The sequence below is a fragment of the Hemiscyllium ocellatum genome, chromosome 21, assembly GCF_020745735.1.
Source record: "Hemiscyllium ocellatum isolate sHemOce1 chromosome 21, sHemOce1.pat.X.cur, whole genome shotgun sequence".
NCBI classification, from domain to species: domain Eukaryota; kingdom Metazoa; phylum Chordata; class Chondrichthyes; order Orectolobiformes; family Hemiscylliidae; genus Hemiscyllium; species Hemiscyllium ocellatum.
This window is the reverse complement of record NC_083421.1, coordinates 32,920,178-32,945,069: the sequence shown is the minus strand read 5'-3', so window position 1 is coordinate 32,945,069 and position 24,892 is coordinate 32,920,178. Positions and strand designations below refer to the sequence as shown.

Below are 24,892 nucleotides of genomic sequence, written 5' to 3'. Positions count from 1 at the left end.
TAAAATACTTTATGTTAAGCTTCAGTTGATTGTATTATGAGAAATATATAAAAGATGGAGCATAATTCACCAGATTATTCATGGAGTTTAGAAGAATGATTCTTATTGAAACATATAAGATTCTGATACTGGTAGTGTAGAGAATATGTTTTCACTTAGTAAGTGTTTCAAATTAGAAGACAGTATTCTGCTGTTCTGTTTCACTTCTTAAAAATTGAAATGCAAAGACATTTATTCCTAGAATTTTCTACCCCACAGAATTATGGTAGCTTGATAATGGAGGCGTTGTCTTTGGTACTGTCGTTAAGACTCAGCTAATGGCGGCACGGTGGTACAGTGGTTAGCACTGCTGCCTCACAGCGCCAGGGACCTGGGTTCAATTCCCACCTCAGGCGACTGACTGTGTGGAGTTTGCACGTTCTCCCCGTGTCTGCGTGGGTTTCCTCCGGGTGCTCCGGTTTCCTCCCACAGTCCAAAGATGTGCGGGTCAGGTGAATTGGCCATGCTAAATTGCCCGTAGTGTTAGGTAAGGGGTAAATGTAGGGGTATGGGTGGGTTGCGCTTCGGTGGGTCGGTGTGGACTTGTTGGGCCGAAGGGCCTGTTTCCACACTGTAAGTAATCTAATCTAATGTACAAATACCTGGGTTTGAATCCTGCCATGGCAGATGGTGGAATTTAAATTCAACACAAATCTAGAAGTAAGAGTTTAATAGAATATAGAACATAGAACAATACAGCACAGAAAAGGCCCTTCAGCCCACGATGTTGTGCCAAACATTTATCCTGGATTAAGCACCTATCCATGTACCTATCCAATTTTCGCTTAAAGGTCACCAATGATTCTGACTCTGCCACTCCCACACGCAGCGCATTCCATGCCCCCACCACTCTCTGGGTAAAGAACCTACCCCTGACATCCCCCCTATACCTTCCACCGTTCACCTTAAATTTATGTCCCCTTAAATTTATATCCCATTGCTGAAAAACTAGATAATGTTGATCATGAATCCATTGTCAACTGTTGGAAAAGACAACCTAGCTCACTAATATCCTTCAGGAAAGGAAACTGCCATCCCTAGCTGGTCGAGCCCACATGTGATCCACAGCAATGTGGTTAACTCTTAAATGCCCTCTGGGTAATTAGAGATCGGCAATAAATGCTGACCTAGCTCGTGATGCCCTTATCAATGAAATCAAATTCGCTGAAAATATTTAAATGAGATGAAATGATGATTGCCAGTGATAGGTTATGATTGGTCAAGATGAAGAGCATAAATTTAAAATGACTGCAAGCAGAAAGAGTAATCTTTGGGAAAAAAATATTTTTACAACAACAACATTAAAAATATACAATTCAGAACCAAAAACTGTTTTGGGAGTCGAGACTGCAAACACACTTCAAAGGCAAATGGCTCATTTAATGTTATTGGTCTTCCAAAAATACAGGGAGTAAGCAGCAAGGTTGCAATTAGATTTGGAAGCTCATTTAGGGCAAGATGCAAGTATAGACCCGCTGTACAGAATGGCCTCGTTCTGAGCTGTAACATTCTCTGATTCCGTAAGATGCCTTTTCTTGAGGAAATGAGCATGTATGTTTGCATACCAGCAACAAGAAATAGGTGGCATTTGAATAGCAGCGTCATTTACAGTTTCAGGTGAAATGAACTGCCAATGTCAATGCATTGTTGAAAAACTAGCTCAAAAGTGTATTTCTTGACCCTGGTTTAGTTATCGTTCACTCAACATGACCTTAAAAGTACAAATGCTGGGAGAGCAAGCTACAATTATAAGCACACCTCTACATTCAAAGTGGGAAGGTCAGGTTGATGGTGCCTGAGATAGTAAATACCTCTTTTTATCTGCACTTCCATAGACACCGTGGAAAACAGTCCTGAGTCAAAGACTTAATTTATTATCCATTTAGTACGCTGAAGAGGCTGTTAGTCTCCACTCTCAGAATTTCTAGTGATCTGCACAAAAGCAATTTACAGCTTTGTAAGTGGGGCCACAGCTGCAATCACGGTGGAATATTATTTCATCGGACACAGTGTTCATGACAAAGCAAAATAAAACTTCAAGGACGGAGCTCTTAAGCAGAAACAAACAATGGTTTTAAATCTCAGAGAAAATCAAAGGGAATTTAAATCTTGCAGCAATATATTTCTTGCGCTTTTCAAGACGACACCACAATGGTCACATGCAGAATAAAAATAGATTTGAAATTAGAAGACCAACAATGGGAGTGGGAGAAACACTGCAGAGAGTCGAATCTTTTCATATTTTAGCAAAATTCCAAGTTTGTCCAGTTCCATGGGCATTTCACCCATAAGGCTGAGTGAAATTGCTACCTGGGTCGGTACTGGGTCCTGAGTGAGTAGAGTAAAAAGTGAGGTCTGCAGATGCTGGAGATCAGAGCTGAAAATGTGTTGCTGGTTAAAGCACAGCAGGTTAGGCAGCATCCAAGGAACAGGAAATTCGATGTTTCGGGCCAGAGCCCTTCATCAGGAATGAGGAGAGGGTGCCAGGCAGACTAAGATAAAAGGTAGGGAGGAGGGACTTGGGGGACGGGCGATGGAGATGTGATTGGTGGAAGGAGGTCAAGTTGAGGGTGATAGGCCGGAGTGGGGTGGGGCGGAGAGGTCAGGAAGAGGATTGCAGGTTAGGAGGGCGATGCTGAGTTCAAGGGAATCGACTGAGACAAGGTGGGGGGAGGGGAAATGAGGAAACTGGAGAAATCCAAGTTCATCCCTTGTGGCTGGAGGGTTCCCAGGCGGAAGATGAGGCGCTCTTCCTCCAACCGTCGTGTTGTTATGTTCTGGCGATGGAGGAGTCCAAGGACCTGCATGTCTTTGGTGGAGTGGGAGAGAGAGTTAAAGTGTTGAGCCACGGGGTGGTTGGGTTGGTTGGTTCGGGCGTCCCAGAGGTGTTCCCTGAAGCGTTCTGCAAGTAGGCGGCCTGTCTCCCCAATATAGAGGAGGCCACATCGGGTGCAGCGGATGCAATAGATGATGTGAGTGGAGGTGCAGGTGAATTTGTGGCGGATATGGAAGGATCCCTTGGGGCCTTGGAGAGAAGTAAGGGAGGAGGTGTGGGCGCAAGTTTTGCATTTCCTACAGTTGCAGGGGAAGGTTCCGGGAGTGGAGGTTGGGTTGGTGGGGGATGTGGACCTGACGAGGGAGTCACGAAGGGAGTGGTCTTTGCGGAACGCTCATAGGGGAGGAGAGGGAAATACATCCCTGGTGGTGGGGTCCAACCTCTCACCCTCAGAACGTGCAGCCCTCCACTCCCTCCGCTCCAACTTCAACCTCACCATCAAACTGGCAGACAAGGGAGGCGCGGTAGTAGTTTGGCGCACCGACCTTTATACCGCTGAGGCCAAATGCCAGCTCGCGGACGCCTCCTCCTATTGCCCCCTTGACCATGACCCCACCTCCCACCACCAAACCATCATCTCCCAGACCATCCATAACCTCATCACCTCAGGGGATCTCCCATCCACCGCCTCCAACGTCATAGTCCCACAACCCCGCACCGCCCGTTTCTACCTCCTGCCCAAAATCCACAAACCTGACTGCCCCGGCCGACCCATTGTGTCAGCCTGCTCCTGCCCCACCGAACTCATCTCCGCGTACCTCAACACGGTTCTGTCCCCTTTAGTCCAAGAACTCTCCACCTACGTTCGGGACACCACCCACGCCCTCCATCTCCTCCATGATTTTCGCTTCCCCGGTCCCCAACGCCTTATCTTCACGATGGACATCCAGTCCCTGTACACCTCCATCCCCCATCACGAAGGACTCAAAGCCCTCCGCTTCTTCCTTTCCCGCCGCACCAACCAGTACCCTTCCACTGACACCCTCCTGCGACTGACTGAACTGGTCCTCACCCTGAATAACTTCTCTTTCCAATCCTCCCACTTCCTCCAAACTAAAGGAGTTGCCATGGGCACCCGCATGGGCCCCAGCTATGCCTGTCTCTTTGTAGGATATGTGGAACAGTCCATCTTTCGTAACTACACTGCACCACCCCCCACCTTTTCCTCCGCTACATCGATGACTGTATTGGTGCTGCCTCGTGCTCCCACGAGGAGGTTGAACAGTTCATCAACTTTACCAACACCTTCCATCCTGACCTCAAATTCACCTGGACTGTCTCGGACTCCTCCCTCCCCTTCCTAGACCTTTCCATTTCTATCTCGGGCGACCGACTCAACACAGACATCTACAATAAACCGACTGACTCCCACAGCTACCTGGACTACACCTCCTCCCACCCTGCCCCCTAAAAAAACTCTATCCCATAATCCCAATTCCTTCGTCTCCGCCGCATCTGCTCCCAGGAGGACCAGTTCCAATACCGTACAGCCCAGATGGCCTCCTTCTTCAAGGACCGCAGATCCCCCCCTGACGTGATCGACGATGCCCTCCACCGCATCTCCTCCACTTCCCGCTCCTCCGCCCTTGAGCCCTGCCCCTCCAACCGCCACCAAGACAGAACCCCACTGATTCTCACCTACCACCCCACCAACCTCCGTATACAGCGCATCATCCGCCGTCATTTCCGCCAACTCCAAACTGACCCCACCACCAGGGATATATTTCCCTCTCCTCCCCTATGAGCGTTCCGCAAAGACCACTCCCTTCGTGACTCCCTCGTCAGGTCCATATCCCCCACCAACCCAACCTCCACTCCCGGAACCTTCCCCTGCAACTGTAGGAAATGCAAAACTTGCGCCCACACCTCCTCCCTTACTTCTCTCCAAGGCCCCAAGGGATCCTTCCATATCCGCAACAAATTCACCTGCACCTCCACTCACATCATCTATTGCATCCGCTGCACCCGATGTGGCCTCCTCTATATTGGAGAGACAGGCCGCCTACTTGCAGGATGCTTCAGGGAACACCTCTGGGACGCCCGAACCAACCAACCCAACCACCCCGTGGCTCAACACTTTAACTCTCCCTCCCACTCCACCGAAGACATGCAGGTCCTTGGACTCCTCCATCGCCAGAACATAACAACACGACGGTTGGAGGAAGAGCGCCTCATCTTCTGCCTGGGAACCCTCCAGCAACAAGGGATGATGAACTCGGATTTCTCCAGTTTCCTCATTTCCCCTCCCCCCACCTTGTCTCAGTCGATTCCCTTGAACTCAGCATCGCCCTCCTAACCTGCAATCCTCTTCCTGACCTCTCCGCCCCCACCCCACTCCGGCCTATCACTCTCACCTTGACCTCCTTCCACCAATCGCATCTCCATCGCCCCTCCCCCAAGTCCCTCCTCCCTACCTTTTATCTTAGCCTGCCTGGCACCCTCTCCTCATTCCTGATGAAGGGCTCTGGCCCGAAACGTCGAATTTCCTGTTCCTTGGATGCTGCCTAACCTGCTGTGCTTTAACCAGCAACACATTTTCAGCCCTGAGTGAGTAGAGATGTCCAGCAGTGTAGAAAGAAGAACAATCATCTATACCACTAGGGTAAATGTCACCATCTTCTCTGATCTACTTGGAATTCTATGACTGTTTTCATTTGATCTGCATGGCTGACCACAGCCCAAACATCACACTGTCAGGACATGGATCCCTGGAATTGAATAGCACCAAGTTCCTGACTGACCATGTCCATACCCTGCAGTAGGTATGACTTTGATATAACAGTGCATCATCACAGTGACATGCCAGCCACTAATCCAAGTGATAGATTGCCTAGTGCTCCTCACAAGTCGCCTGCCTCTTCCACTGATTAAAAAGCAATGCAACTGATAGAGGCTTGTAACTATGGTAAGAAAACAATGCAGCCCACACAGAGGTTGGCAGCCTTTAAGTCAGTACACTGAGGCTGCAGCTAAAGTGAGTGAGTGCTAAAGTGTGTGAGCAGAAAAGAAGCAAGCTAAAAGCCATAAGATGCTTCAATGTCTCAGGATCCTGTGCAGATTCCTGAGATACCAATCTGCCCATGCACTCAAAGCCGATTCACCTAAAGAACCAGCCTGTTTCCATACTGTAAGTAATCAAATCTAATCTAAAAAATCCCTGGCCATCAACTGAAGGGTTGGTGAGGTGTCTGAGAGCAGCCATAATGATGTGTGGAGACCGGTGATTTGTCAATGTCGATTTGTTTGGGTCAAGGAATAGGAAGCATGCAGGGATGTTGTTCAGAGGAAGCATCAGCACAATGACCAGGGTAAGCATTTATGGAACTACAACCACCAGGGACCTGCTCTGATTCACAAATTTGCAGGGTTTGGTTTTTCAGCGGTGGAAAGGAGAACTTGAAATGATGTATAAATAAATTGAGTTGGGATTTTGTTAAAATGAAAATATTTAGAAATAAGGTAGTCTCCACTGAATGATGAAATCTGGAAACTGCAGTTTAAGTCACAAGGGGAAATTCAAGAGCATTTTCTTGATGTTAAGAATCAGGTTTATTTTTCAATCTTACTGTATTTGTACATCTTTCTCACCATTATTCACATCACTTCACAGATGGGAAAATTCTGTCCGTACAATACATTTAAAAAGATAGTGTATATTTATATGCAAGAAAGGATTCTTGTATGTTTGGTTGGTCTAGCTAGGACGGATTACCGAGTCATCAATAGGTTCAAATGATAACTCCATTACATATTACATAAATTTACAGAAGAATGACTAACTTTGTAGAAGCCATGATGCTCCTCTCTGTTATAAGATCCGATATCATAGTGGGAGGTTTCCTCACACTGTCCCAGAGATTAAACCTTTCAAATCTTTATACAGCAAAGATTTTCCTCTTTGTTGCTTATGGAGACTTTTCAATTGTCAGATGCAACAAAGAAGATAAAAGAGAATAAACACACTACACCAAGCCTCCACCACAGAGGCCTGGGAATTCCTAGGACTATCTAAATGGGTCTTTTGGAGTGCATCCAGTGTAGATCTAGGCCCCAATTCTAATTTTACTGCAGATGGTATTCCCAAACACACATCTCACTGATGGCCCTTTTGATACCCAAGCCTTAGGCTCCTAACAAAAATGTCAGCAGCACTGGGAGTTAGACTAACTACACAATCTGCAGTAATTTTATAACAGTCCAAAAATAGCAACTGAAAAACAGCTACTTATCAATGTTCCTCACGTTCTTTCCAGCTTCTCCCCTAGATACATATACACTTATTTACACATCATAATTTTCTAAATTTTACTAATTTTACTTAATTTACTTTACTTACCAGTTCAGACAGCCATTTTTTCTTTACACTCTTAGCCATTAGCACATTCAAAATGTTTGTATCAGATTCAATTAACCGACCTGTTTATTATTTTGCCCTTTCGGTGATGGAAACTCAATCTAGCTGTATGTTTTAATTTTTATTTAAACTTCTGGAAGACCAGGTTTGCAACATAGTAATTACCTCATTACATTTGCAGAATTTACTGCAAAACAACATGTCATTCAATACGACGAGTCGATGTTGATGTTTATGATCCATATCAGTCTTCTCAATTCTTCATTATCTAATCTTCTCAGCATATCTATTACTTTCTCCCTCATATACTTATACAGCAACTGCACTCGATATCTTAACCAATCAGCATGGTAGCAACTTCCACATCCCAGCAATTCTGCTCATAAAGAAAGCACTCCAGAAATTTTAATTGGATTTAAGAATGACTATCTTATGGTGATCTCTGGTTTACAACCTCCAAAACTAAAAACTTCTTCTGAAATGTCTAGAATTCCTTTGAAATTTAAAGAGCCTCTATTTGGTCAGGCCTTAGCCATTTCTCTTTGGTGACAAAAGTCTCAAATTAGTTCGGTATTCCAATTCAACAAGTTCAATTGTCACCAACCCAAAATGTTAACTCACATTTTCTCTCCACAGAGGACACCTGAGTTGTTGAACATTTTCAGCATTTGCTGTTTTTTTTTGTCAGATATCCAGTGTTCACTTTTTCTTTTTTTTTTGCTCAGATCAATAGATTGCTTTTTTGGTCTATAATATTACAGTAAAGCCACACAGAGTCAAATTGCAATAAGCCAAAATCCGCCTCTGATTCCTGCTTATTCATGTTCAAGATAGCCCTGACATAGTCCATCGCTGTGCTCCATGTCAAAAAACATGAAGATACAGTAAGCATGAGAAAAATGTAGCAAACAAAAACAGAAATTGTTGGAGAAACTCAGCAGGTCTGGCAACATCTGTGGAGACAAAACAGAGTTAATGTTTGGAGTCCAGTGACCCTTCTTCTGAAGTCTTCACTAGGCTTGAAATTTTACTCTTTTTTCTCTCCACAGATGCTGCCAGACCTGTTGAGTTTCTCCAGCAATTTCTGTTTATGTTTAAATCACCAACATCCACAGTTCTTTGCTGAAATTTTAGGTGAAAAATATATTTGTTTCTCAATTCACTCAGACCTTACATTTGCATGACCTTGCACAGTGAGAAGCATGTTGGGAACTAGCTGTGGAAAAGTTCAGTAATCTTTTTCTGCTTTGCAAGCAGTCTTCAGGTAAGTGTGACTCAGTCAGCCATGCCAACACAGTCAAATGTCTTTTTTCTTGTTTTTTCTGTTGCAGAGCAAAATCCTGGACCATAACTGCAGCCTTTGTGGCTTCACTTTGAAAACAGGTAGTCAAGTGAGCATGCATTCAGTAGAATCTTCAGCAGCACCAACATCCTCAGCCTTAATTCCATGGAAAGATTCTCAATATCACGTGAAAATTGGTCATGATTTTACATCGGGACATTGCCAAACTTCAACATAGTTAGTCAGCATGGTCACATGACAGGCTTGTGCAAGTTTATTTAAACCAGAGAGTTACCCGTCCAGAAATTTGATTCATCACAGACGTCCTTCTATCAGATTTCCTATGTCCTGGCCTGAGAGACTGACAACTTTGACTCAATTGAGTTTTGGATTATCAGATTTTTGCCTCTTCTTGATTTCACTATACTTACAACTTTCTATTTGTAGCTGGTCATCACCCTTCACTCAAAGTAGGCAGGAGGAAGATAGACAAGATATTCAAGAGTTAGTCCCTTAATGAATATTAACACCACAATCAGCTAATTGAAAGTGAAGACTGCAAATGCTGGAGATTAAAGTCCAGAGTGTGGTGTTGGAAAAGCACAGCAGGTCAGGCAGCATCCAAGGAGCAGGAGAATCGATGTTTCAGGCAAAAGCCCTACATCAGGGCTTTTACAAACAATATTTATTCTCCCTAGTGTTTCACACAACTATGCATTAAATCCAATCACATTTGGTCTTTAAAACAGAGGTTTTAAGGACAAATCGCTGAACCTACCATAGAGTCTGTGGCTCAGAGAGTTCTATGCTCTCATGATTGGAGGACATATTAGAGAGTATAATGGATAAGACCTTCAGAAAACCTGAGCTTTTCCACAACTAGTTCCCAACATGCTTCTCACTGTGCAAGGTCAAGCAAATGTAAGGTCTGAGTGAATTGAGAAACAAATATACTTTTCACCTAAAACTTAAGCAAAGTACTGTGGATGTTAGTGATCTAAACAAAAACAGAAATTGATGGAGAAACTCAATAGGTCTGGCAGCATTTGTATAGAGAAAAAAAAGAGTAAAATTTCAAGTTTAGTGAAGACTTCAGAAGAAGGGTCACTGGACTCCAAACATTAACTCTGTTTTGTCTCCACAGATATTGCCAGACCTGCTGAGTTTCTCCAACAGTTTCTGTTTTTGTTTGCTACTGCACTGTGCCAGTTTGATTTTCAGACCCCATGATGGAGCATTATTTTCCGTGCAGTATTTTTTTGTGGCTTAATCCCGGCAGTTGTTCTAAAATGTGTACTAAGAAAGTTTGTTTATATAATCTTATTTCCTTGTTTTAGACAAATCTTCTTCGTCAGTCTTCTGACTGATGACAGGTTCTTGGTAATTATTTGTCAAACCAGGGCAAAGTGCCTTGATCTTTTCCTACTGAAAAGAGCCAAATCAAGGCTTCCGTCCAATTCAGCTGGAACATGGACAAGGCACTCATTAATCTACAGGCTAACAACCTAGTCAACCATGCTAACTGAACTTCACCTTTAGACAAAGAAGAAAACAGAAATGGTGAAAAAATGCTAACAATATTTATTCTCTCTAATGTTTCATGCAACTATACATTAAATCCAATCACATTTGGTCTTTAAAACAGAGGTTTTAAGAACAAATCGCTGTGGCTCAGACAGTTCTGCGCTCTCACGATTGAAGGACATATTAGAGAGAATAATGGATAAGACCTTCAGCAAACTCTGCACTCTGGTAGTTTGATTTTCAGACTTCATGATGGAGCATTGAACAACAGGTAGTATCACAAGCATTTGCAACTAATGTGCTCCATCAACTAAAGAATTGGAGAATATTCTGGTAGTATGCATCTGACCAATAGACAATACACAATAGACAATAGGTGCAGGAGTAGGCCATTCTGCCCTTCGAGCCTGCACCACCATTCAATATGATCATGGCTGACCATCCTTAATCAGTATCCTGTTCCTGCCTTATCTCCATAACCCTTGATTCCACTATCCTTGAGAGCTCTATCCAACTCTTTCTTAAACAAATCCAGAGACTGGGCCTCCACTTCCCTCTGGGGCAGAGCATTCCACACAGCCACCACTCTCTGGGTGAAGAAGTTTCTCCTCATCTCTGTCCTAAATCCTCTACCCCATATTTTTAAACTGTGTCCTCTGGTTCGGCACTCACCATCAGCGGAAACATGTTTCCTGCCTCAAGAGTGTCCAATCCTTTAATAATCTTATATGTCTCAATCAGATCCCCTCTCAGTCTTCTAAACTCAAGGGTATACAAGCCCAGTCGCTCCAGTCTTTCAGTGTAAGGTAGTCCCGCCATTCCAGGAATTGACCTCGTGAACCTACGCTGCACTCCCTCAATAGCCAGAATGTCCTTCCTCAAATTTGGAGACCAGAACTGCACACAATACTCCAAGTGTGGTCTCACCAGGGCCCTGTACAGCTGCAGAAGAACCTCTTTGCTTCTATACACAATCTCTCTTTTATGAAGGCCAGCATTAAATTAGCCTTCTTCACTACCTGCTGTACCTGCATGCTTACCTTCATTGACCGATGTACAAGAACACCCAGATCTCTTTGTACTGCCCCTTTACCTAAATTGATTCCATTTAGGTAGTGATCTGCCTTCCTGTTCTTGCCACCAAAGTGCATAACCATACATTTATCCACATTAAACTGCATCTGCCATGCATCTGACCACTCACCTAACCTGTCCAGGTAATCACCTAACATTCTCCTCACATTTCACCCTGCCACCCAGCTAATGTTATTACTAATACCATCTTCTATATCATTAATATATATTGTAAAAAGCTGCGGTCCCAGCACTGATCCCTGCGGTACCCCACTGGTCACGGCCTGCCATTCCGAAATGGAGTCGTTTATCACTACTCTTTGTTTCCTGTCAGTCAAGCAACTTTCAATCCAAGTTAGTACTTTGCCCCCAGTACCATGCGCCCTAATTTTGCTCACTAACCTCCTATGTGGGACTTTATCAAAAGCTTTCTGAAAGTCCAGGTACTCTACATCTACTGTATCTCCCTCCAGAGTTACATCCTCAAAAAATTCCAGAAGATTAGTCAAGCATGATTTCCCCTTCATAAATCCATGCTGACTCTGACCTATCCTGTTACTGCTATCCAGATGTGTCGTAATTTCATCCTTTATAATATACTCTAGCATCTTTCCCACCACTGAAGTCAGACTAACTGGTCTATAATTTCCTGCTTTCTCTCTCCCATCTTTATAAAAAGTGCGTACTGCAAACTAATATGCACATTTTTCCACATTCTATCAGCAATCCTCCAGCATGCTGTGGTGAGAAAGGGTTGCTGTAGATGGGCCAGCAAATATAGTTAAATTGATGCATCTCCTACTCGACATGTGATGATCCAGATTTCACTGCAGAGCTCAGAGACATGACCATAAAATGTTCCACATGAGTTTCTCAGGTAATGAAGATACTTCAGAGGGGGTATCATGTCATCTCAATTCTATTGAAATATATGTACACTTCAATTCTTGTCCTTTATGAAGATATGCAATTATAGCCATGTTCGACTGTAGCATTTTTGATCCATTCCAAGATGCAATTTATGTCTTACTCGGTGATTCAGGTCATAGACACTGTCATAATAGTCTTGGCTTTCTTAGAGCAATAAATAATTGATCAAATTACAAGGGCATAGATCAAGCAGCACTGCTTCTTAATTTCATTCAGAACTTTTCATTGATGTGTGATATGCTATGTTGTATGATGCCAGCAATTTAATATCTTAACTTTCACTAGTTTTTGAACTCACTTCACCCGCATTGGTTAAGTAGCTAATTTACATGAAACAAATTATATTCAATTTATGATATTAACAAATAATTGCGCATTTCAAATTTTGGCACGAAGACAGTTGGGAGCTCAACAACCATCAACATGAAAGCTCTGAAACCATCTTGATGCCTGAAAATTCCAGTCTCCACAAGACAATCATTATTTTCCTCTCCGTGAATATCTTCTCTCTTATCCAGAAGATGCAAATTCCTCCTGGAGTACATCTCCATCCCTGCAGTCCAGAGGACTCAACATTGAGTTCTTCAATTTCAAATAACCTCCCTTCCCATCCCCGACTCCCTTCCCAGTCCCTCCCCCTTCCTTCCATTCTTCTCATCCACCTACCAGATTCATCCTTCCCATCATCAACGGGGTCATACCCTCACCTGTCCCCACCTCACCATCCTGTCACCCCCACCCCACCCCCTTTATCTGCAGATCCTCAAACACCCACCCCCAGAACCGAAATGATGCTGCCTGGCTTGCTGTGTTCTTCCAGCCTCCTGCATGTCTACCTCCATCAGTACTGGCTGGCACAGGATTACCCTTCATGTGTAAACTCAATCATCAACCAGTTGCACATATAATATGTCCAGGCCTTTAACTAATATCATGGAAGATTAATCAAATAGGTCCTATTTACGAAAGAAATACACATCAAATCCAACAATTTGCTTTTATCATTTAGGTTTTTGCTCATTCATTTATCCTGTACAAATCCCTTTAAAGCTTTTTTTTAACTTCTTCCAATAGAACCCCCAGTCTTGTATCATCAGCAGAAGTGGAAATATTACATGTGTTTCTCATACTCAAATCTCTGACATAGATTGTGAACAGGTAGACAAAACTAAAGCAGATCCTTGCAGAAAGACCTGTTATATTCCCAGATGAGACGACCTAATTTATGTAACAACCTGGTTAGGAACTAGTAACTTATTCTCTTTAATGTAGACAAAGTTAAAGACCCCAGGTACTATCAAAAATCTAGCCTCTGAATTTGCTCACTCTCTAAGTCAATTTGCCTGAAAGACTGCCAGCTTCCCAGTAGTTCAATCACTTTTCATAAGATTGCATTCCCAGGATTTCTGAGGCTGCTAATTAATGGCACAACTTCTGCCTTTCACTAAATATCAAGATTTATCCAGTTGGTACTGCTTCCAAATTTCTCTGAGCTCCACAACTCTGCATCCTTGATTCTCTTTTCCAACTGACCTACTTCCGAGACTGTGTTGCACAATTACAGACAGGCTAACGTTTGGTTCCAGCTCCTCAGCTGCTGCCAAAAACTGTTCACTTTCCAACTACTCCATCTCTTCTCCAAATATTGCTTCCTGCTAGGCTTCACAAGGCTGCACATCAGTATCTAATCACTTGCACAATTTCTGCTCTCTGGCTACGCTGAACACAGGCATATGCTATGGGCCACCAATGATTCCAAATAAATGTAACTATTTTGGCAAACATTGAGTCACCTCTCTAACTTTATCACTGATACAGCCTGAGATAATTGCTGATGACTGACCCTTGAACTGTTCTGAGTGACCTATCACTGTTGAATTTCCTGCCCTTATTGCTAGACAGAATCAGATGTGACCAAAAGTAAATCATCTTATAATTAAATGTTCCATCACCTAAATTAATTAGCACAAATGAATACAAAAATGGATTTATTATATATCTCTCTCTTCACAACCTAACAACCTTAGAGTGACTGTTTATTCCTGCCATTAAACAAACCTCAATCCATATCAGTATATTATCCCAAACCCATGCTCACTAATTCTGTTTACCAGTCTCCTGTGCAGGACTTCCATCTGAAGTTTTCTGAAAATCCATATACACCAGTTACCCCTTATCTAGTATGTCTTATCTAATAGTCTGCCAAACATGACTGTCCTTTTATAAATCCATCTTAACACTGTCCAATATGTTTTCAGTGTCCAGTTGTCATACCCATACGAGCGGATTTTTCCGATAACTGATTTTAGGCTAAAAAAATCTATAGTTAAAATTTTTACTTTTCCTTCTTTTCTTAATTAGTGCATGATATTTTCAAACTTCAGGGACATTTCCAGAACCTACAGAATCATGAAGATGGAAGTTGAAGAAAGGTTCAAACCTAACAGGCCAAAAGGAAGTGAGGTCGTGTGTATGTGAGTGATTAAGTGAGGGGCTGCATTTGAAGGGGATAACCTGAGATGGAAACTGTCAGGAAGGGTAGAAATTTGTGAGACAAAGAGTGAGCTAAACACCCAGATAATCTTGGCGAACCCTTCTGTTTCCCTCCCCAAGAACCTATCTTCAAAGCAGGCTGAGGGAAGGAAAAGAAATCCCAGGATGAAAGGTATCCCCTCTTTCAATCCCCAAATTCATAAGAATTCTGCTAAATATGAACTATAAATATTGCATGTTAATTACATGGAAGCCTTAGCTCGACACTGCTCATCACCCACATCCCTGATGATCAGAACTTGGAGCACTGTTTTTCTCTTGAGTAAAGGCAAAATACTGCAGAAGATTTCATAGGAGGAGTCAAAACATTAACTTTGCTTCTCCCTCCATAGCTTTGGAGTCTCTCCAACATTCTCTGTCTTTGTTCCTATCTTTCTCTCCCTAATTCTACTTCAAGTGGGAAAAGTCAAAGAATATTTTAGTCAGCTCTGCTCGTTGGAAGTTTTCATTGATCTTTCTTATTAATTATCCAATTATGATATTTTCATTAAATCATCAATACATTGTTTCTGTATACTTTTAAAATTGATTTCAATGATGTACTGGAACTTCCTATTCTGAAATTTGCTTGCCAGTCTCTTGAGTGAGGGCAAAGAAAGGAAACCTGGCCCCTAATGTGATTGAACCACCCTGATTTAGATTTGAGACTGGATTTAAAACCACAATAGTTTAAGGTTGTATAAAGTGCTTTGCAACTGACTGACTTTCTTTGATCAAATGTCAACAATGGCTCTACAGTGGCTAAGCAAGTATAATCCTCAGAGCGTAGTGCAGTGGTTCACCAAGGTTACTTTGGCTGGATTAAGATCTCCTGCATCCTTCATCAACAAAATGGACAAAATACCAACAATTCCCAAGTTTCCTTTCATGTTATCTCTCTGCTGGATACTATCACTGCACTTTCATTGTTGCAGGGTCAAGAAGCTGAAATATCACAGCCAACACTCTTGCACAACTAGCATCCAACAATCTAAAGACTGCAGAATGTGCTGAGAAAGTCAACAAGTCCAGTGGCATCTGTATTTGTCTTTTCATTCAAAGTTAACTTTTAATTTTTTTAATGACTTCTGTCATTGATTTAGGCACCATGGTGGGATGCCTTATAAAACATTTCATTATAATTTTCATGTTAAAGTACATGTGACAATAAATTTTTACTCTGTTCTATTCTACTGTTGTTTTATTTTATTCTTCAATGCTTCAAAGAAGAAGGCCTACTATTACCATCTTCTCTGAGTAACTAGCAATGTATAGTAAATACAGACATCCTAACCTCGTCCATATCAACAGAAATATAAATCTTATCTACTTTATGTCTAAAATGCATACATACCCATAAACCATACACGCCATTAAATAACAAAAGATTATAAGACCATAAGAAACAGGAACAGGAGTAGATCATTTGGCCCCTTGAGTTTGTTCCACCATTCAATAGTATCATGACTGATCTGACATTCCTCAAGTCCACTTTCCTGCCTTTTCTTCGTAACCCTCGATTCCCCCACCAATCAAGAATCTCTCTCAGCCTTAATTACATGCAAGGACTCTGCCCCACAGCTGTCTGTGGGAAGGGGATCCAAAGACTCACAAATTCTGAGAGAAGAAATTCGTCCTCAACTCACTATTAAATTGTCACCCCTTTATTCTGAGATTAGCGAAATTAAAAATGAAAGCTGAAAATGCTGGAAACATTCACTAAGTCAATGGAAATAGTGACAGATTTATCGTTCCTGGGAGTAAACTTTCAGTGAAAGGTCATTGATTCAAAATTTTTGAGTGAATTTTAATACCTAAAACAGGTGTGTTGTAATCACGTACAACTATTAAATCTTACCCGACTCCAACCTATCCAGAACTCCCTTTTGCCTTGTACCTCCCTCACATCAGACCATTCTCCTTTCTTATGTTGTGGACAAGGATCATACACATTCCTAGTAGCAGCTCCCTATGTCAGGCTGTGACTTACTCTGGAGTGCTCTCCACTTGAATAAATATGTCATTCAAGTTGACTTCTGGCCAAAGATCTTGGAAGAGGATAATACATGCACACTTTCCTGACTGTAATTCCTTCTGTCCCACCCATACAGTCCATCTCAGACAAGACAGCAGTTCTCTCTTCCTGCATTCTGAATATCTCAGAACCAGTACAGAACTGGTTTAGCTGACTTCTGACTTCCCAAATCCAGAAGCATGGCAGCAGTGGTTAGCACTGCTACCTCGTAGCACCAGGGTAGCAGGTTTAATTCTACCAGGTGATTGTGCAAAAACCACACAGACCTTCTCTTCTTTCTGTGTGGGCTTCCTTCAGGTGCTCTTGTTTCTTCTCACAATCCAAAGATGTGCAGGTTAGGTGAGTTGCACATAATGTCCAGGGATATGCAGGCTAGTTGGATAATCCATGGGAAATGCAGGGCTATAGGGATGCAGTGGGGTGCTTTTTGGATGGTCTGAGGGATCCTATGATCTCTTTGGCATCATACAATGGTTTGAAAGACCAGATCTGGAACATGGAATCTTTTGGTTCCGTGGCATTGTCCATAACTCAGATATTACCAGTCATGTCATTTTTGGGTCTTGCAATTTTTATTCATCTATGTTGTTGTCATGAAATTTAGGGAAACAAAACCCAGTTTGTAGTTGCCATGGATTCACAATAACAACCTGTCCAAAATGTGTGGCATAAAATTAGAAGAAAACCTAATATGAGTGTTTAGTATTGGTACACTGAGTGGTTACTGTCCTTTGACTTTTGGAGTTTTGGCCTTGGGACAGTGTAAAGGGGGCTTTACACTTCTATCATGCCTTCAAAGCATTTAATGTGGATAGCAGAAGATTTCATTACCAGTGAAGGTGGTTTTACCACTGACATACCTTTGCCTCAATAAGCAACAAAAAAAATGAAAAAAAAAGAAACACTTGTCCTTCTATCTTTGATTTAATGAGCTTCCTCCATGATTTTTCATCAAATCACTGAGTCTTCAAAGTTGAAAGATGTATGCAAATTCACCATTTTTACTGATGCTGCCAATTGAGCTGAAAAGGATTCATCGTTAAGCAATGTGCACTAAAAGGTTTAACTGGCTGAAAAATTAATTATCAATTATTGTGTAGAAATTACCTCTATTTATTTGATCAATACAAATGATTCTCTCATTGTTAATGCAATTCCCATTATAGATTACAATACGCCTGAAATACTCTGTGCCCAGGCCTTATGATTATGAAGAACATTAAAATCTCTCACTGACGGATGACATGAATTAATTTTGCTCCAAAGCTGCAAACACTTTTGCGTAGGTTGACATCGACAGGTTGATGTCTTCGAGTTAAAACCACAAGCGACCACAAGGGACCCATATTTTGAATGGGTTAAAGCTTCAATTGGTCAAGTATTAAATCGTAATGCAAATTTAAATATGAGCAGATGCATGTCCAGCAATTGCAAGCTTTATTTTGGATTTCAACTCTTTTCTTTAAATTGTATAAATTGGTCTGCACCATTGTTTTATTATGACATAAAAGTGGAGATGATGAACAATCTGCTTTAAAAGAAAACCAACCATTTTGTCTTAACGCACTCCCAGGATCCAAGTGGAGTTTGGCACTTGTACCTTTTGGCTGAGAGAGAGAGAGAGAGAGAGAGAGAGAGAGAAAGAGAGAGAGGGAGAGAGAGAGAATTACAAACAAAGAAAGTGCTGGCGAAATTCAACAAATCTGGCAGCATCCATGCAGGGAGCAATGTTTTGAGTTCAATATGAATTCTTCAGAACACTTCCACCTGTAGCATTTTGCTTCAATACTGTGAACACTTTTCTCAATAAATTGAAGAGACTCCCCCTGGGCTGTAGCAGAGAGAAAACACCCATCAATCTTGCTCCATATTCAAACCTAGTTGCCTATGTTGAGCAGCATGCTTTCATGGAGAGTAGGCAAAGGAGAATATCTGGCCTCTGACACTCAGCAGTCACTGTCTGCACTCATAGATGCCTGATTTTCCTGCTCTATGGATGCTGCCTGACTTGCTGTGCTTTTCCAGCACCACTCTGATCTAAACTCATAGATGACAATCAATCCCTTGGATCAAGCAGAAGAGAAATCCCACCAATGTTTCCATTAGTCAGCAATTTAAGTTAAGGAAGATGGCGACATTAATAGGAGATTAGTTTCTACATTCAACATTACAGCCAAAATCAGTTGAAACAATATATAAAAATAAGCTTTCTATGGTTTCAAAAGAGTCCAGCAGGTTTATTTGGTAGTGGAGTAGGATCATAAGAGACAGAATTGACTGCCTGTAGGTTGTGTGCTTTTTGAACAAAATTGAATGTATCTGCAAATTCAAATCAGAATTGCATGTGGCATTTATAAATTCCTACTTTGGAAGTAGAACCACCTTTAATGCATCGTCTGAGCTGAGATGTCACCTTCTTTTTATAAAACCTTAAGTTATCTCGGGAATGTGACTTGAAAGAAGTTCTGGGATTTACATATTAATTAATCGAAACCTGCAATCAATTCTAAAATGTACCTTGGTAAGTGTGACACTAATAAATCAAATAAAATCAAACTCTTGCATTCAGTTTGGAAGGTCCAGGATCCCACATTAAATCCCATAATTTATCAACAGGTTTTTCATCCTGCTTTGCCTGTCATAATTAATGATTATATACTTCCCGGTTTCTCTGAAGTTGCACTTCCTTTGGAAAAATACTCTATTGTATCTCCTTATTGCTCCCACCAAAACAAAGCACTTCACTGGCTTAAATGTTGTCATCTGCTACTTGTTTGTCAACATATTTCTAACTTTTGTGTCCAATACAAATATTGACATTGTATCTTGTGCACCCAAGTTAAGACCATGAATATATAACTAGAAGGACAGTAGACCACTGAACTCTGTGGAAATTATCAAATTAATATAAACCTTCCAAAACATTATTGATGATCTTAATGTAAAATATAAGCACAGAAACGAGAAAAACATCAGTATTTCAGGCAGCATTTGTACAGGGGAAAGGAAGGGTTTATGTCAAAAGCCAATGATATTTTATCAGAACCATTAAGCTGGTTGAACTAAGTATACACCTGTATGTCCTTCAAGAAGGAAGTTGGAAGTCAAGTTTTATTACAAACCAAAAAATAATTTAAGCTACTTATTAATCAGCACTTCAAATTTGTAGAGTCTCTCAGATTTCATTACTTTTAGGTAAATTAAATTCCAGCGGTGAAGCAATTCTTTCCATTCACTCTTTTGCTGTACCACTAACCTGAGCATTTCACAACAATTATATTCTTTTGATCAAACTGATTCCTGACTTACTTTGACTACCTGAGTTACCATGGCACCCCATTCATGTAAAGAATTATGCATAAATTATGTTTCTACTGATGGCCAACTCAGTAATGAGACTGATAACAAGAATATGATTTACCCAAGCAGACAAAATTGTTAGTTATATCTTTTAATTCATTTCTGGGTGAAAATATAATGTGACAATGTAAGTGCCTGTAAGTTTCTGAGACCCAAGGACAAATTAATCCCTCACAAAATAAATTGAGCACAATGTTAGGAATATAGCAATTATAGTATCTTAGCCGAAATTTCAACAATTCGTTATAAAGAGCATTGGAAAAAATTACCCTAAACTCTCCAAAAGAAAAATTCTGTTCAAGATTGTGTTGCAAACACGGGCGCGCGCACACACACACACACGCGCGCGCGCACACACACACACACTCTCTCTCTCTCTCTTTTGCAGTTTTCTTGTTCATCCTCCATTCATTACCGGCAATGTAATATTTCCTGGAACTGTTTATCTTCTTATGATGCCTCTAGTATGAATGGGTGCTCAGAATCCTTAAACACATATTCATTTTCAATCTTAAATCCTCAGTTCAGGACTTTTTCTCAATATTGCAGAATTAGCCATGTGTTATCAGTAGTACTGTAATGTGTGAATGAGAAGATTGTGTGAGCACATCTCCTTCCAACGACTTGAGCAGAAAATATAGGTTAGACACTTCGGTCTTCAATATAGTACTGAGGGAGTGGTGCTGTATCAGTCTATTTTAAAGTTAAACATCTTCTTGTTCAGATGGATGTGAAAGTTCCCTCTGCTGAGTAGCTGCAGGCAGTCAAGCTCATCACCAGTTAAAGTTAGCTTGTTCTACTCAGGCCATCCCACATCAACCTCTCACACATGGTGTACTCTGGCTTCAGTTGATATTACAGATGCAATAACTTGATCTCACACTCAAGGTCCCAGCCCAGAAATTGCTTATTCCTATGATTTGGAGGGTAGCACCAAGCCAGAATCTGCATATTTTATGTTGGATGATGTAAATAGGTTGCTATCAGACCAAGGAGATAGATAGCATTGACACCAGTTCCTGGAAAAGTTCTGTTACAGAGTTTTGGTGAACTGACTAAACGACAATGTGCTGAGACCCAGACATGATTACTGTGATAGGGTTGCTGCATGGAGTCAAGAACCTGGTGTCGAGTAGATAACATCCGAGGAGCAGGAGAATCGATGTTTCGGGCAAATGCCTGAATTCCTGATGAAGGGCTTTTGCCTGAAATGTTGATTCTCCTGCTGCTCGGATGTTGCCTGACCTGCTGTGCTTTTCCAGCACCACACTCTCGACTCTAATCTCCAGCATCTCCAGCAGTCCTCACTTTCACCGAGTTGAGCAGATAAGCCCTAGTCATCCAGTGACCAACCTCTTGTTTAAAAAATATGGCTCAAATAAGGTGGAAGCTGTGGGCTGGAATAAAATAAAAATATCTTGGTGGAATAATGATAGATGGATGGAGGAGGAAACCAGGGCCAGTGTTTACATGGGATCAATTTATTCAGTGAATGAAACATTAAAGTATACACTGTCCTTCTCCAGTCCAGTTGTTTTAATCAGTGGCTTTTTATTTGTGCCCAAGTAAACATCCAAACATCTAAAGTTTAGACATATATATATTATGTAACTTCATCTGATACAATGAAGTTAAAGGTTATTTGCCTACAAGATGCGCTAAATGTGGATGCTCACAATTTGTGCATTCAGTGACTTGTCTCTCATTTATGGTTGAAGTACATCTTATTATTTAGATGTGGCACTTACCACTTATGTGCACACTCAATGAGACATATGGTGAATTCTGCTACCCTGGAAAAACCATATGTCTGATCTGCCAGCTTCCAACTGGTCAGAGCTTTCACATAAGTTCCCCTCGTCATAAAGACAGCTTTCATTCATGGGTTGTTACATAGATAGTTCAGCCAGTATTTGTTGCCCATCCTGATTCCCTGGAGAAAGTGATGGTGAGTGGCAGACTCGTGTTGCAAGGACACTTGTGATGCTCTTGGAAAGAACATTCCAGAATGTTGAACCAACAGCAGTGAATGAATGAGTGAAGATGTAATTCTAATTCAGGATAATGTGTGACTTGGAGTGAAACTTGCAGGTAATGGTGCTTCCATGAGTCTGCTGCCCTTGTCCTTCCAAGTAGGAGGGATCATAGGTTTGGAGGGTGCTGAGAAAGGTGTCTCCATGCATTACTGCAGTATCTTGTGACGATGGTACACATTGATATCACATTGATGTGGTGAGAAGGTGAAATGCCAAGCCAGTAGGCTTCTTTGTCCTAGATTCTTGAGCTTCTTGAGTGATGATGAAATTGCACCAACCTAATTGAGTGGAGAACATTCTATCCTATTCCTGATTTGTACCATGCAGATGGTGGATAGGTAATGGAACGTCAGGAGGTTAGTTGCTCTCTGTATGATTCCTAACCTCTGACCTGCTCTAGTGGCATTAGCATCTATATGGCAGTTCAGCATGTGGTCAATGGTGACTACAAGAATGTTCTAGCAGAGCATTGAGAGATTTTAATGCCAAGGAGCATCAAAGCACAATTATCAGATTCTCTCATTGGAGATGGCCATAGTCTGGCACTCCTGCAGCAGGAAATTTATTTGGCAGTTATTAGTCCAAACATGAATGCTAACCAGCTTCAGATCCATTTGGTAATGGACTGCTTCAGTATCTGAGGACTGATGAATGCTGCTGAACATTGTGCAATTATCAACAAACATCCCTACTTTTAACCTTATGATGGACAGAAGGTCATTGAAAAGCCAGGTGAAGTTGGTCAGGCCAAGGACTCTTGCAGAGATATCCTGTGGCTATGCCGGTTGGCCTGTCACATCTTTGACGCATTGGAGACAGCCAACTGGAAGGCATTATTGTTGTCACCTCCTCAGCCAGGAAGGATCTTGATGCACAGAAATTCAAGGACACAGTCAATTTCAAAGCTGTCAATTTCAAAGTTATCGGCATCAGCATCCTTATAATGCTGATAAATTGCAGGTGCTCTATTATTCTTTGAGCTTGTCCTTCATATCGAACAGACAAAACACGAGCATTATTTCTGACTTAGGTGGAAGTCAATTAAATACTTCATACAATATCAAAAGGTGACAAGAGGTCTTGGTGAGAACCTCTTTCACTCTGACCCGCTTCCTTCTGTGAGTTTATTTGTTTGCTGTCTGCTGTATTTTTTTTCTCTCACACTGCTAAACATGGGCTTTCGGTTAACAAAGTACCAATTACTGCAAATAACCAGCTTAACCATAAATCCTTTACCTCACAAACAAGGTCTTCATCTTGAGTGACATCCTTTTGATTTTTGCAACTTTAAACAACCCTGGTAACTAGCAAACACTTTTACAAATTCAAATCAAACCTATAGCAACACATCAACCCATTAACATGTAATTTGTGGAGGTAGAGATGTGATGGGAGGGAGGGTTGGTGTGGTAGTGCTGAATGCATGTTCAGTTGTGTGCGCGGAGGAAAGAGAATTAGTTGGAGTAATGAGATCGAAAGTGGCAGATAAACAGCATCAAATCAGCATTCCCAGGGACTGCTGTCTTAATCTGCAAACTTCCAGCAATAACTCTTCATGCCTATACTAAAGCATCTACCAGAATACTGTTTGACACAGGTTGTGCTGCAAGACTGCATGGATGGCACAGATGCCAGTTTCACTGTAGCCCTTGTAGCCCTTAAACAATGTGCATGAAGGAGCCCATCTTATCACTATTTTCTAAGTGGAAGCTTTTAAATTTACAGATTGTTGTAGCCTAGTCATTTGGTCTCAATTTCCCTCATTGTCTTTATCTCAGTGTTGCCCTGCACCATGGATGTTTGTTCTTTGTCTAGCTAGCCCAATTAATCACTAAGGAATATTGCCAAAAGGTCACTTAATGCAGTTAATAAAATAAAGGCCGACTTTCCAAAGTCATTCTGTGGAATAGTGCTGCACCAATAACCTTGAAGAGTCTGAATATTGCCAGCTCAAAGTACTTAGCCAGTGGATCACCTTTCTCCAACAACAGTGATATTAAATAAGTTCCAACATTAATATCACTCTTAATAACTTTGACAAGGGGCTGAAACAGGTTTTAGAAAATTAGAAATGATGTGATTCAGTGGGGATTATAAGTTAGTAATGCACATTTGCTTGTTTCACAACTAGACAAGGACAAATGTTAATCATAGTAATTTGCATGGAAATGTAATTTTTTGAACCTCTTTCCTCCTCAGGCATACATTCAATTAATGTGTTTTCTGATATATTTAAAAATGCAAGACTCTAATTTTGCTGTATTTTTGATAAGGCAGCATAGCTCAGGTCACTACAAGTTTCATTTGTCATCAAGTTACGTTGAGCGACCATAAAGAAAATAGGACCATTCAACACTATAGTCAGACTGGGAACTACAAGTCACTTAAGCCATCCACAGTTAAGAATCACAGCTCTTTGGGTAACACCAATGGATCTCTGCCTGTAATTCACTGAAGCATTTTGTTTTGTGAACTTTTATTGATTTACATTTTAGAATATGCAAGGTTACTGATGGGGAACCACAGTCAGTTTTGTTATAAATATCATCAAACATTTTTGATGTATAATATACTTCATATTTCTCCAACTGTGCTTCAGCCTGAGTAAGTTGTCCTGACGGCCAAACATTAACAGGGGTTCACGGAACTTTTGGGTTCCTTAAGGGGAGTCTTCAAACTAATCAGATTTCTGTGTTATCTATAGTGAAACATGTAATGCACTGAAGGTACAGTGCCTTAAGAATTTTGTTCCCAAGATAAACTAACCTCTTTTCTGTTAATCCTACACTTTTATGATAACACTGATTTCCTCTGAGGTATGAAGACCTGCTCTCATATACAGGTATACCATCCCTTCACACTCAACCATACATACCTACATTCCCTTACA

At 41.4% G+C, this 24,892-nt stretch overlaps 1 protein-coding gene across 5 annotated transcripts in view; it reads right to left on the bottom strand.

Moving 5' to 3' along the window:
• LOC132825811 (astrotactin-2-like) overlaps positions 1–24,892 on the bottom strand; it is a 1,607,744-nt gene that overhangs the window by 1,047,181 nt on the left and 535,671 nt on the right. The window contains exon 9 of one of the 5 annotated variants that reach the window (XM_060841304.1): positions 4,638–4,648. The exons of the other annotated variants lie outside the window; for them this stretch is intronic. Within the exon in view, the coding sequence (XP_060697287.1) occupies positions 4,638–4,648 (11 nt within the window). The remainder of the gene's footprint in view (positions 1–4,637; positions 4,649–24,892) is intronic. 5 annotated transcript variants of the gene reach the window in all.